This window comes from Vipera ursinii (assembly GCF_947247035.1).
Source record: "Vipera ursinii genome assembly, chromosome: 8".
Taxonomy (NCBI): domain Eukaryota; kingdom Metazoa; phylum Chordata; class Lepidosauria; order Squamata; family Viperidae; genus Vipera; species Vipera ursinii.
This window is the reverse complement of record NC_139519.1, coordinates 983,877-997,176: the sequence shown is the minus strand read 5'-3', so window position 1 is coordinate 997,176 and position 13,300 is coordinate 983,877. Positions and strand designations below refer to the sequence as shown.

The 13,300-nt window shown below is 46.5% G+C and overlaps 1 protein-coding gene across 1 annotated transcript in view; it reads left to right on the top strand.

Moving 5' to 3' along the window:
• MYMK (myomaker, myoblast fusion factor) overlaps window positions 1-12,672 on the top strand; it is a gene marked incomplete at its 3' end in the record, with an annotated part of 33,074 nt that extends 20,402 nt beyond the window's left edge. Inside the window, exons 3-5 of the mRNA XM_083368825.1 lie at window positions 5,678-5,826; window positions 6,862-6,978; window positions 12,526-12,672. Of these exons, the coding sequence (XP_083224951.1) occupies window positions 5,678-5,826; window positions 6,862-6,978; window positions 12,526-12,672 (413 nt within the window). The remainder of the gene's footprint in view (window positions 1-5,677; window positions 5,827-6,861; window positions 6,979-12,525) is intronic.
• Between the last annotated feature and the right edge of the window lie 628 nt (window positions 12,673-13,300).

Genomic DNA, 13,300 nt, shown 5'->3' with positions numbered 1-13,300 from the left:
CAGGGTCAGGCACAAATCCAACCCCCTAGTGCAGAATGTGAAGGAAAAAGTGAGGGAACACACAGTCCACAGCACCCTTAAGCCCAAAGTCAAGGTGGACGTCCTAATTCACAGAATTCCCTGTGAGATGGAAGTGGACTCTGGGTCCTCCGTCTCACTCATTTCTTGGCAAACTTACAGGGACATTTGTAACCGCAGCAGAAAATGGCCTGCCCTACGCCCCACTAAACTCCGCCTAGCGGATTTTCAAAAAACGCCCATTAAGCTCCGGGGAAAGGCTTCCATCCCAACGGAGTTTAAGAAATTTAAAGGACCCCTTACTATACTAGTGACCCAGGAAAACAGGACGAGCCTGCTAGGGCTGGACTGGTTTGAGGCACTAGGGATAGCGTTGACAGGCGTCAACACCACTCAGCTGTCAAACTTAGAATCCGTCTGCCTTCAATTCGCGGACGTTTTTGACAGCTCACTAGGAAAATACACAGGACCGCCAGTATCATTAAAACTAAACCTGAATGTAATGCCTGTCAGAATCAAGGCGAGAAGAGTTCCCTTCGCCTTGAGAGAAAAAATAGAAAATGAACTAGATCGGTTAATTAACTTAGGTGTCCTAGAACCAGTAGAAGGGGCAGAATGGGAGACACCCATAGTGACCCCAATTAAGCCCAATGGCCAAATCAGATTATGTGCTGACTATAAAGCGACCCTAAACCGCGCATTAAATGCCCATGCCTACCCGGTTCCGGCTGTCAAAGACATCCTCGCGGCCATTAAGTCAGGCGCCATTTTTGCTAAGTTAGACTTGGCGCAGGCGTATTTACAGTTGCCTGTCACCCCTGACACCGCCTTAGCACAGACAATTGTCACGCACAAAGGAGCGTTTAAAATTAACCGCCTTCAGTTCGGCATCTCTGCAGCCCCAGGGATCTTCCAAGAAATAATGGAAAAAACACTTAAAGGGATCCCTGGGGTCTGCCCATATTTCGATGATATCCTAATTGCAGGGGAATCAGAAAACGACTTAGCGGACAAATTAACAAAGGTGCTCCTTAGATTCAGGGAGGCTGGCCTTAAATTAAGACGAGACAAATGCTCCATAGGGGTGCCCTCAACGGAGTTTTTAGGGTTTAAAATTGACGCAAAAGGAATTCACCCCACTGAATCAAAAATAAAAGCCATTAAGACAGCACCAACCCCCAAAAATAAGCAGGAACTGCAAGCCTTCCTAGGTTTAGTTAATTTTTACCATACCTTCCTGCCTCACAAAGCCTCCATCGCTGAACCCCTCCACAGGCTATTAGATAAAGGCAAACCCTGGATTTGGTCACCTCAGCATGACAAAAGTTTTAAACTTCTAAAAAACTTACTGACTAGCAACGCTACGGTGGCACTGTTCAACGAACAGCTACCTTTATGTCTGGCTTGCGATGCCTCTCCCTACGGCATTGGAGCAGTCCTAAGCCACTTAACTAAGGAAAGAACGCAAACCCCAGTAGCGTTCTATTCTAGAACGCTGTCAAAACCTGAGCGCAATTACGCTCAAATTGATAAAGAGGCTTTAGCTATAGTTGCTAGCGTAAAAAAGTTTCATGACTACCTATATGGTCGTCAATTTACCATTTTTACGGACCATAAGCCTCTATTAGGAATCTTTACAGTAAACAAACTGACACCCCAAATACTATCTCCCCGCATCCTGAGATGGTCTACCTTTTTGTCAGCCTATTCATTCACCTTAGAATACAGACCAGGGAAAAGCATGGGCCATGCTGACGGACTTAGCAGACTGCCCCAACCAATAATCGACCCAGACCCTGCACCAGCTGGAAAGATACTGGCTATCTCTGAACTGCCTGAATGCCCATTATCTGTCAAGGACATTTCTGCAGCCACAGCTGCAGACAAAACACTGGGCAGAGTCTTAGGCTATGTCACGTCAGGCTGGCAATCCACACCCCCAGACCCAGAATTCCAACCCTATATTTCGAAACAAAAAGAATTATCCACCCATCAAGGATGTTTATTATGGGGCAGCAGGGTAGTAATACCTGAAAAGCACAGATTAAGGGTGTTAGAAAGCCTCCACGAAGGTCACCTGGGCACCGTCAAAATGAAGGCTCTGGTCAGAAGCTACGTCTGGTGGCCAGGATTAGACAAGCAAATAGAAGCACATGTAGCTGGATGTTATCCCTGCCAACTTGTCAGAGCAGCCCAGCCCCAAGCTCCCATACACAGATGGGAAACAACCAAGACACCCTGGTCATGCATCCACATAGACTTTGCAGGTCTATTCCAAGGACAAACATTCCTAATAGTCGTGGATAGCTATTCCAGATGGCTAGAGGTGGCCCCAGTTACTGTTGTGACTCAGGGCCAGCCTGTGGGTCCGACAGCCGGGTCCGATGTATCGGAGGACTCAGATGTGGGGGAGGAGGGAAACGAACCGGCTGATGATGATTTGGAGACTTTGCAGAGTCCTCAGCCGGGAACCTCTTCTCAGCTGTGTGAGCCCGAGAGTGCGGAGGATGATGACCCACAGCTGGCCCTGTTCAAGGACGCCCGACGCAGGAGGCAGACGAGCAGGGACAAACAAAGAAAGGCTATGGGACTCCTCGGGAGGAGGCACAGGGAGACCACGCCCTGAGCTCTCTATAAAAGAAGTGTTTGGGGAGGGGCTGGTTGCTGAAAGCAACTTTTCCGTTTGAGAAGTCAAGCTCTTGTATTCTTGTATCAGTGTAATTAAAACTTGGCAGAAGCCTTTTGGTCTTGGACGCTTTCCAGACTCTTCTTTTGATTAGGGGTGCGAGAAGAGGGCTGGTTCAGAACAGTTACAAGCACAACTTCTGCAGCCACAATACAGGTTTTAAGGGGGTTGTTTGCCACACATGGGCTTCTGGATGTATTATTCTCCGATAACGGCCCCCAATTTACTTCCTACGAATTCCAGAGTTTCACAACGGCGAACTCTATTAGGCACACCACCACGGCTCCGTTTCACCCATCCACTAACAGCTTGGCTGAGGTGATGGTGAAGTCAACCAAAAAGGCACTGTGGAAAATCATCACCGGCAACTGGCACCGCAGACTTGCTCAATTCCTTTTATCACAACACACAACCCCCTGCACAACTACAGGGAAGTCTCCAGCAGAACTTCGCTGGGGCAAAAGACTAACTACCAGATTGGACCGTTTACATCCTGACAGATCCCCACCAGACCCAGAGCTTCCCCTCCAGTACAGAACTCTCAGCACAGGGCAAGCTGTCTGGGCCAGGGACTACGGAGGGGGCAATAAATGGACACAGGGGGTCATCTTAGAACGAACAGGTCCCCTATCATATGTCATTGACACGGGAAATAATTCCCACATCCGCAGACACATAGACCAACTACGGCGACGCAGCCCACAAAATATGGGGGAGAGGGGGAACCTGGAAATGCAATCGGAACCACCGCCGCTGGCAACTGACACCACTACAAGACACCCCTGAACAACTGACACCACTACAAAACCCCGCACATCGAGACTTCTTCCATCAAGGAAACCCCGAAGCAAGAGGGTCAAGCCCCCCACCTCCCGAGCCTGATTCCAACACATACCAAGAAAAAGAACATACGGAAGAACCCATTCCCCGATGGTCCGAAAGAATAAAAAGACCCCCCACTTATTTAGAAGACTTCGAATGGGGCAAACCCAAAAAGAAACAATCGGGGAAACGGCAACTCAATCAGAGGGAGGGGTAAGGGGTGTTGTGTATTTACATGTTATTAATGTTAACGTAATATTAATTGAATACAGGGCTGAGGTAAAAGCCGCGGCAGCTTTTGACAGCTGTCAAAAGCTGCCGGACAGAACCACGCAGGCGCCGCCGTCTGACAGCTCTCGGCTGTCAGAATCACCTGGCAACCGCATGTGCTACCGATGACAGCTCCGAGCTGTCAAAACCCAGCCGGCTCGGATTGGCGAAGCAGACGGCGCGGGAAACCGGCTCAGCCCTGATTGGTCGATATGTTGACAGCTGCGAGTATAAATAAGAGCGCTGTTCTGCTGTTCCTTGCCTGGTTCTTAATAAAAGTTAAGTTGCTTAACTTTGCTGTCTCGCCTGCTCTCTTCTCCAAAGCACCAGCTCTTAAGAATGACGAAGAGTGTAGCTTTATTGAAAGATTCATCTAGGCACAGCAAAAACAAAGTCAGTTATGGATTTTCCTGCAAAAACCTACATAGGTAAAACCCCTTTTCCCCCTCCATGTCATCCACAATTCATAGTTCACCAATTGTTCAATTCTTTTGTTTTAGGAAAAACTGCTTCAAACATTCTTCATAAGTTGACTTTGGTGAATAATGTCTCACCAGCAACAGAAGGCACTCTTGTATTCCATAGCCTCCCCCCACCCTTAGGAATTCACCACTCTTCTCCTAACACTGTTTGGGAAACTGTGAGCAAAAAACAGGTGCAAGTAACTATGGAGGCAAGTTTGTTTGTTTCCTGGGTGCAATCACATAGCATTGTTTAAGAGACAGGACTGGACATGTTGGTTCTATCTGACCACATAGGAAGAAACAAGGGAACAGGGACAGTGCTTCAAATCACTAGGCTCTGTTCCAGGGTTTTGCCACCTTCTTCCACATAGGGAAGGTATAAAGAGACGCCAGGTAACCCCTTTCCTCCAGCTTCATTTCTGACTCAATAAAGAAATACTACCCAGCTCAAGTGTCTGTCTCTCTGTGCAACCACGCGACATTGCACCCACTGTCTCCTTTCCAGTCCAAGGAACCCGGGAAGCTCTTTTCTTCTGGGCCTCTTGTCCTACCCACTGTCCAATTGCAGGCTTTGCAGTCTCTTATCCAGCCATTTTTTGGCCCCGCCTCCCAAGGTCTTTCTCCTGTACAATCCCTCTTCTTGTGAGTAAATATATTGGTACTTGGGAGGATTCTGGGGGTGAAACCATAGAGATGTCTTTGTTTCATAAGGATAGTTGTGCTCTGCACTCTCAGGATGCAGACTTATAGGCCAGGTGTCTCTTTCTTTTTGGAACTATGGGTTCCAAAAGTGTGGTTGCTTACTCAGCTCTATACCATATAGGGTTTGGGAGTGAGAATATGTCTACCCAACCTGCAGGTCTGTGCCCCAAAGAACAGCACATCATGGTTTTTCCCTTTGACCTCCCTTTCTACAACTGGCTCCACATTTTTGCACTGACAATATAAGAGACAGCCTGTTATTTTAATTGCTTCATTTGGGGGGGGGGGAGGAATCACCTGGAAGTTGTGATAAGATTGCAAAAGCCCAAGTACAGAATGGGAAGTGAAACCTCATATGTAAAACTAATTGGATAATGTGATTTATGACGTGTAGATAAGGCCGCCCTTATTGTGTGTGTGTGTTATGATGGATTGTGTGTGTGTTATGATGGGTTTGGGGGGAGGAGATTTCAGATTCTGGCATCCCTCCATGAGTGCCGATGTTTCGTTTCAGTACTAAGACCTTTTAGATAAATAATATGCCTGCAATTTGTTTGAATTGTCTCATTTATCGGAACCATGACATCATGCCAGATCCTGCTTTTTTTTAACATCAGGTCAACTAGGAGCTGTTCCAAGGAACCTTTAAAAATGTGTACTGGTAAGAGTTGGAATTTTAAATGAGATTGTACTTCAATTCTTGTCATTTTATTAGCTTTGGCAGAGTTTGATGAACCCAAACGATCAACTTTGGTGATGTTTGGAGTGCTTACTATAGCTGTCAGGATCTACCATGACCGATGGGGATACGGTGTCTATTCTGGACCGATTGGCACAGCAGTTCTTGTGATAACAGTAAAATGGGTAAGGCCACCTCTTTGTCACAATAAAAAATTGCTGGCATATAAGAGTCACTTCAACCGAAATCTGAAAAGAACTTAAGAATAAAATTATCCCAATTTCAGGGAGGGGTTAGTTTCCTAGTGACAGTGTTATTGCTTGACAGATAGTGGACAAGATACTCCCAATCACTGCCAATTGCCATTCTCTTACAACAGTGCCCTATTGTGGCTTCGTGTCATGACTGGGCACCATTTGTAGCTTTTGCAGGCCCCAGAGGCTTCCTCCGAGGAATTCCATCTTGGTCAAACTAGTAGCAAAAATTATCACATCAACAATAGAAGGAAAAGGCCAAATAAATACATCCTATTGTTAGTGGGGGGAAATGCAAATGAAACTAGAATAAAATTCAAAATGATCTTGATGGGACCAAGAAAAGGATGATAATCAGAGGACTAGGAATGGTGAAGACACATTGAAGTCCTAAAGATGTTTCACCTCTAGAAAAGAGACTTTGATGGGGGAAAATGATGATATTCTCCTACTATCTGAAAGAATGCTATAGTGAGGAAGGTCAACATCAGCGTCTTTTCAAGAATAATGGATTTAGATGATAGGAAGCAGATTCTGTTGAGAGAGATGGAAGAAACGTTATAACAAAAAGGGCAATTTGAGCTGGGAACTGTAATTCCTTCATTGGATGTCTTCAGGTGGGAACATGGGATGTTCAGGATGTTTCAGTGAGAGGCCTGCAAAGAATAGCGTGGCCTTGCGCATCTCCCCCACTTGGGGACTTCACAAACTAAGAGATAAATTAGACCCCACCCCCACCCTAGCAAAATTGAATGGAAACTGAACTTTCTTAGTAGGTAGAAAAGATCTTAACCTGGCAATCCCACTGAAGCTTATTTCAACTAGACAAGTGTAACACTATATTCAAATAGTCACTACAAGCATAACTGTGTGATGGAATTATTCCTGGATTACTAGGGTTTAAAATTAAACTTGACTGTAGTGATTGGAGAAATTCCAATCTTGTAATCTCTCTTCTTTCTCCAGCTGCAAAAGATGAAGGAGAAGAAAGGGCTGTATCCAGATAAGAGCGTCTACACGCAGCAGGTTGGGCCCGGCTTCTGTTTTGGGGCCCTGGCTTTGATGCTGAGGTTTTTTTTTGAGGTAAGCTTGTCTGATCAACTGCAAAAGAGAAAAACCACTCAGAGCAAGCACAACCAGGAGACAGTTGTAGGTGAAGCAAAGAGTTAAATGTTTTCTGCATATGGATTTTGGCAACCAGACGTTGAACAGGGTGCCTGAGCTTCTGGTCTAACTGAAGGATGCTTCAGGTTCACAATTGATTGCCAGCCTAAGGAAGCGCTTTTTGAATCTGGATGTGCTGGTTTGGGAAATGCAAAATTATTATTGAGTTCATTTTGTTTACATGGCTGCCCACTCAGAGGGCTCAGTGGAGTCCTATGATCCCCACCTAACAGAAATGCTTTCTATTGGTGTGAGTGGAGCTGCCCCAGACAGAGAGGGAGGAGCTCCATGGACCACAAAGAGCCTGTTCAGACCAAATAATACAGCAGCCGACATAGTTTTTTTTAAAAAATCCCATTTATATCCCGCCCTTCTCCGAAGACTCAGGGCAGCTTACAATTTAAAGCACAAATCAATGTGCTTAGCAATAGCCTTCATTCTATGTATATGCCTGCTTATTAGGGCTTTCGGCCGCCCCCCAAGCGGCATTATTACAAAGTCAGTTTATTGCCCCCAACAATCTGGGTCCTCATTTTACCTACCTCGGAAGGATGGAAGGCTGAGTCAACCTTGAGCCTGGTGGGACGCGAACCTGCACTAATTGCAGGCAGCTGGTGTTACTTAAGGAGGCATTAGCCCACTGCTCCACCAAGGCTCTTTTAACCAATTAACAGTAAAGTCAAGGAATGGGGCTCTTAATTCATTCTGGGTACCCATTCATGCCTGGATACACAATCATGTTTTTGAAGCCTTGCCAAAGGTCAACATGATTGGGTCCATTCTTATCTCTGAAGGGAGTATATTGCACAGAGCAGGGGCTGCAGCAGAGAAAATGTGTCTTCTAGTTCCCACTAGTTGGCACTCTGGCTGATGAGATCTGCACCATGGCCAATCTGCTGGATCGAATCCCCAGGTAACAGTCCCAAGCCAGGTAGGGCTTTAAAGGTGATAACCAGCACCTTGAATTGCACATGGAAAGATACCCATAGTCAATGTAGCTCAGATGATGGTGTTGCATGTGCTGGGTGTCCATTTATTACCTTGCAACTGAAGTTTCTGAATGCTCTTCAAGGGCAGCCCATGTGGAGTGTGTTGAAATAAGAGCTGAGAAGGGCCTGGGGACAGGGAGCAAGGCCTCCCATCCAGGAATGTTAAGAAGCAGCCTCAGGCTGAATCTTTACACAACCCCTTCATCAACTCCAACTGGAACCGAACCTAGAGGAAAGGGGAAGACCAGCAGCATGCAGGGCCACCCAGCCCCAGCTCCCAGAGTCAGTCCAGAAGGACACCATGATCCATAGTATCAGATACCACTGAGAAGTCAGCAAGAGGCAGGATGTAAGAGCCAGAGGTCATCCATGAGCATGATCAATGCTGTCTTAGTCCAAAACTTGGCCTGAACCTTAACTGAAGTCCCCCAGGACCATACAGCCTTAACTCTTTGCTTTAGAGAAGAGACCCCCTCCTTCTTACAAGGAGGAGTTAACTATCACCCAGCCCCCTCCCACATGGGGGGGGGCATGGAACCAACACAGATGGTCACACTGAGAGGGTCCTGCCCACTTCCTCAGGTTTTGCAGGCTCAAACTCTTCCCAGGTCATCTTGCAAGATGTAGCCCCCTTCCCACCTCCCTCAGTTCTGTTTTAAAGCTGGAGTTCAACAAATAGCAAATGCAAGCAATTTTGTCTGCCAGCTGTGCAGCCTATAACTCACAGAGCCCCTTTAAGTGAATTTCAATATTGCTCCCTCCAAGGGGGGGGGCTACATCACCCAACACAGGGCGGCTGGGTGACCACAAGTGGACACAAGACACGTGAAGAAATAATTGCATTTTGCTGCCCTTGATGGTAGGCTCTAATAGTAGCTTAAGCTCGTGTCTTCACTTCTATCTTCCACCAGGGGCACTCTAGGTGTCTGTTAGCTCATTTAAGTTCCCTCCATTCTGTCTTAGACCATGGGAAATATTAGGGACATGGGCATAGAGAAGCCACTTAGGCAGGATCTGATCCTAAGCCGCTGCTGAGTAGCAAGTTTTCCAGAATAATCCCAAAGTCCCTCTGGAAGCCAGTTTGGTCCATTGGTCCTGCTGCTGAATGCCAAGCCCTCCAAATCACAGAGGAGAGGCATTATCAAGACTCCCAGTGGGCAGTTTCTTTCTCAAGAGATTCTGGGATAGGGTTCTGGCATTGTTTCTCGACTTATAGTGGTGCAGGAAGGTTTAGGGTCATTTGGGAACCCCTAAGAGTTACGCGAGTGCCGCGTAACAGAGTGAGCACCTGTTACTCGACCCAGCTTCTGCCAACCTAGCAGTTCAAAAGCACGTAAAAATGCAAGTAGAAAAATAGGGACCACTACGGTGGGAAGGTAACAGCACTCCATGCACCTTTGGCGTCTAGTCATGCTGGCCACATGACCACAGAGACGTCCTCGGACAAGCGCTGGCTCTTCAGCTTTGAAACGAAGTCTTCAACTTCCTTTTAGGTAAGTGGTTCTCAACCTTGTCTTCACCACAGACCTCCTTTAAATACCTTTTGTGGCCACTGGCCATGCCCACAGACCCCCCAGACTTAACTCAGGATTTAAATCATAACATTTCTTCAAACTTTCATGGATACACTGTGATGACATTGTGGCCCCCAGGGGTCCACAGACCACAGGTTGAGAACCACTGTTTTAGGTGATCATCACTTCCTGAGCTTCTGTTCAGGAGCTGAAATGTCAAAGGAGGTGCCTAAAGTGCCATAAATTCTCCATAGTCCAAATTTATGGTATTTGGAAGCCAAAATACTAAAAATGGATTGTGGGTGAAAATCCTTAATGGCTATCATGAAGTCTTAGAAACAATAACTAAGGGATGGGAATTTGTAGCTGTGATCCTTAAATTTTTCAAGGCCAAAACCTAAGCCCAGATGTTATATGCAACACAGGCAGAGCTGTTTGTCACGAAAACATATAATCATAGGATCATAGGGCTGGAAGGGGCCGTGGAGGTCTTAAAGCAGATAAATATGCATATTTATCTGCTTTAAGACCTTCACGGCCCCTTCCATCCCTATGATCCTATGATTATATGTTTTCGTATGCATACATGCATACATATATGCATACATTTCTCAATGACCTCCTGAAGAACAAAACGTGGTGCTGGTTGGACTACTTCATGAATTGGGAATACTTGAGCATTCGAGAGAAACAGAAGGCTATGAGAGTAAACGAAGGTCTAAATAGAAAAGAAATAAACCAATAAAACACGTTTAACATTTAAGGCATTTATAGGCATTAATGTGAAAGTGACTTAATAAGACTCATGCCATTGTTAGTTGACATTTTGCCCAACTTCCTATCACAAAAAATGACTTAAAATAGACTTAAATATGGTGAAGTAACTGTATTCAGTTTGGCACCCTAACTAAGCATGCAACCCTGTTTGGTCAGCACAATTGCTAGTCTCTGGGCACACACAAAAAAGGACCTGGCAGCTCAAATCTTACTACCAACAGAATCGGGTTTTGGATTCAGGGGCACTTTAATAAGAGGAAGCAGGGAAGGTTTTCATGGTGTTCAAGGCAGTTGAATCTCTGAAGGCAAAATGATTCATGGGAAAAAGTAGGAAATATTCAATTTGCCATCAGAAACCACACAGCTCAAGAATATTAATCTTCATATGATTCCCTTGGCAATTTTTGGCTTGAGCCAAAGTTACAAATATTGAAGTATGAAGAGCAGAGATCCATGCAGGGGCACTCAAGGCATTCCAGATAAGAAGTTAGTGATTTGAGAGCTCTGTGCTCAGGATGACTAGTAGAATAATGGATCTGTCCCTGGCCCCAAAATGCCTCACAGAGTTTCTGATGAAAAGACTGCTCAGATCTTTTAGCAAAAGATGGGTTGATATAAACAAGAGGATTGTTGGAGACAACAATGAGATATGCTTAATCTGAGACTTTTAGGGATGTACTTCTCTGAAAGTGACTCCTTAACAGAATAACAGAGTTGGAAGGGACGTTGGAAGTTTTCTAGTCCAGGGGTCTGCAACCTGTGACTCCAGAGCTGCATGCAGCTCTTTCTACTGCAGCTTTCAGTCCTCCGCTGCCATGTGCAGTCTCACAAACAAGAGAAGTGGGTCTAAAAAAGTTCAATCGATCAATTTCTCGTGGAAAAAAAAGATCTTGTGAAGTTGGAATTGATTGGTTGAACGTTTTTAGTCCCACTTCTTTTGTTTGTGGGACTGCCCACAAACTTCTTTTGCTTGTGGGACTGCACATGGAGTCAGAGGAAGTGATGGAGGACCATGGTGGAGCTGGAAAGAAGGTGCCACATGGGTCCGATTGGGGGCACAGGTGTGCAGGATTTTTGCCAAGTAACTTTTACAGAGCCAGGAAAATCGGCCAGGTGGGGGGGGGCTGCTAATGCCGCTGCCATGAGGCTTGGCAGAGGCCCCCTGAGCGGCCATGATTTCCCCCACCCCAGCCTGCCAGCCACCATCAGCAGTGGGATTGCTCTCAAACAATAAGAGCTCGCTCATGTGCATCCAACTTATTGAGAGCAAACCTGCTGCTGCAACTCTGCTTTCTTCAACTCAGATGGAGCAGAGGCACCCAAGCCCCTGGTGGCTGCTTGAGTGTTGAGGACAAGCTTTGCTGCTGGACCACACCTGGGATATGCCCTGCTACTGGGGGAAGCAGCAGCGAAGCGGTGGTGGTGGAGTGATTCATCGGGAAGGTGGGGGAAGCAGTGGCAGCAGGACTCTTCATGCAGGGGGGGAAGCAGCAGCAGCAGTGGAACACTCCGTTGGGGGGGTTGGGGGGAAGCAGTGGCTTGCAGCGGGTGCTTCGTAGGGAGGGGAAGCAGCAGCAGTGGAGTGCTCCATCGGGGGGGGGGATGGAAGCAGTGGCAGTGAGATGCTTTGTGGGGGGGGAAGCATCAGCAGCAGTGGAGCACTCCATCGGGGGGGGGGTGTAGGAAAGCAGTGGCTGGTGGCAGGCGCTTCATGCAGAGGGGAAGCAGCAGCAGTGGTGGAGGGCTCTGTTGGGGGGTGGGGGGAAGTAATGTTGAAGGCGGGCACTTTGTGTAGAGGGGAAGCAGCAGCAGTGGTGGAGCACTCCAGTGACGGAAGCAGTGGTGGTGGGGCACTCCATGCGGAAGGGGAGTTTAGCAACAGGGTTTTGGGGCTCCTGGTTTTTTTATTTTCTCTGGGAAATGGGTCCAAATGGCTCTCTGAGTCTTTAAGGTTGCCAACCCATGGTGTAGAATGATGTCATATGTGCAAAGAAATCACTGATCTCTGGGCTTAAATCTTGTCTTGTCTAGGACCCACATCATTAGCCTAAGGATGTTCCACCCCTTTCAAACTTTTTTCTTTTGTTCCACAAATGCAGTAGAGATCCAGAATATAGAGAGAATAATATGCAGCATCTATATGTGGCTTTCTTGATGCTGATGTGACCAATTCTGCCTTTTCCTAGGACTGGGATTACACCTACGTGCATAGCTTCTACCACTGTGCTCTGGCCATGTCTTTTGTCCTCCTCCTCCCCAAAGTGAACAAGAAAGCGGGCAATGGGGGATCCCCTGCAAAATTGGATTGCTCAACTCTCTGCTGCTGTGTATGAGGACTCAGCCCTTGGAGTGAAGGTTCAAGGCACCCTTTCCATGCCTGAGATGCAGCTAAAAGCAGCACCATGGGCATTATTTGGTAGGTCCGAATTTTGAAGCCTATCCAATTCTGGCAGCTTGCTAGGCTTGACTCAAATATTATGCAGATCTGCTTTGTTGTTAAATGATTCTAATGATACGGCCTCAGGTTGGCTTCTCAAGTACCAGTTGCATATAATTCTATTAAAGGAAAAGAGCCCTACATTGCAGTACTTTTCCTTTACTTTGCAGGCCAAAGTTAAACACAGTGGAAGAAAGGTTGCTGAAAGAAAGCCATGGCTTTCTTCTGAGGACTGGCCCCAACAAAGTTCTTACAGAAATCAATTAAAGCCATAGTGTCCAGGGCCTTAATTAATACTTGGGGTGCTTTGGAAAAAGGGGAATGTTCAGCCAGCAGAAAATGCATTTGCTAGTCAATTCTTGCCGTGTCTACTGGTGATCATATCACATCTGGCCATTGCTATCTGCTCTGTTCGGTAAGATGCTTAGCCTGCTTTAGAGCTCTTAAGTTCTCCCCTTTCTGAAACCAAGAGGTCTGAAGCACAACTGGGACTCAGGTGAATCTGCCTATTGTTCTTTATGATG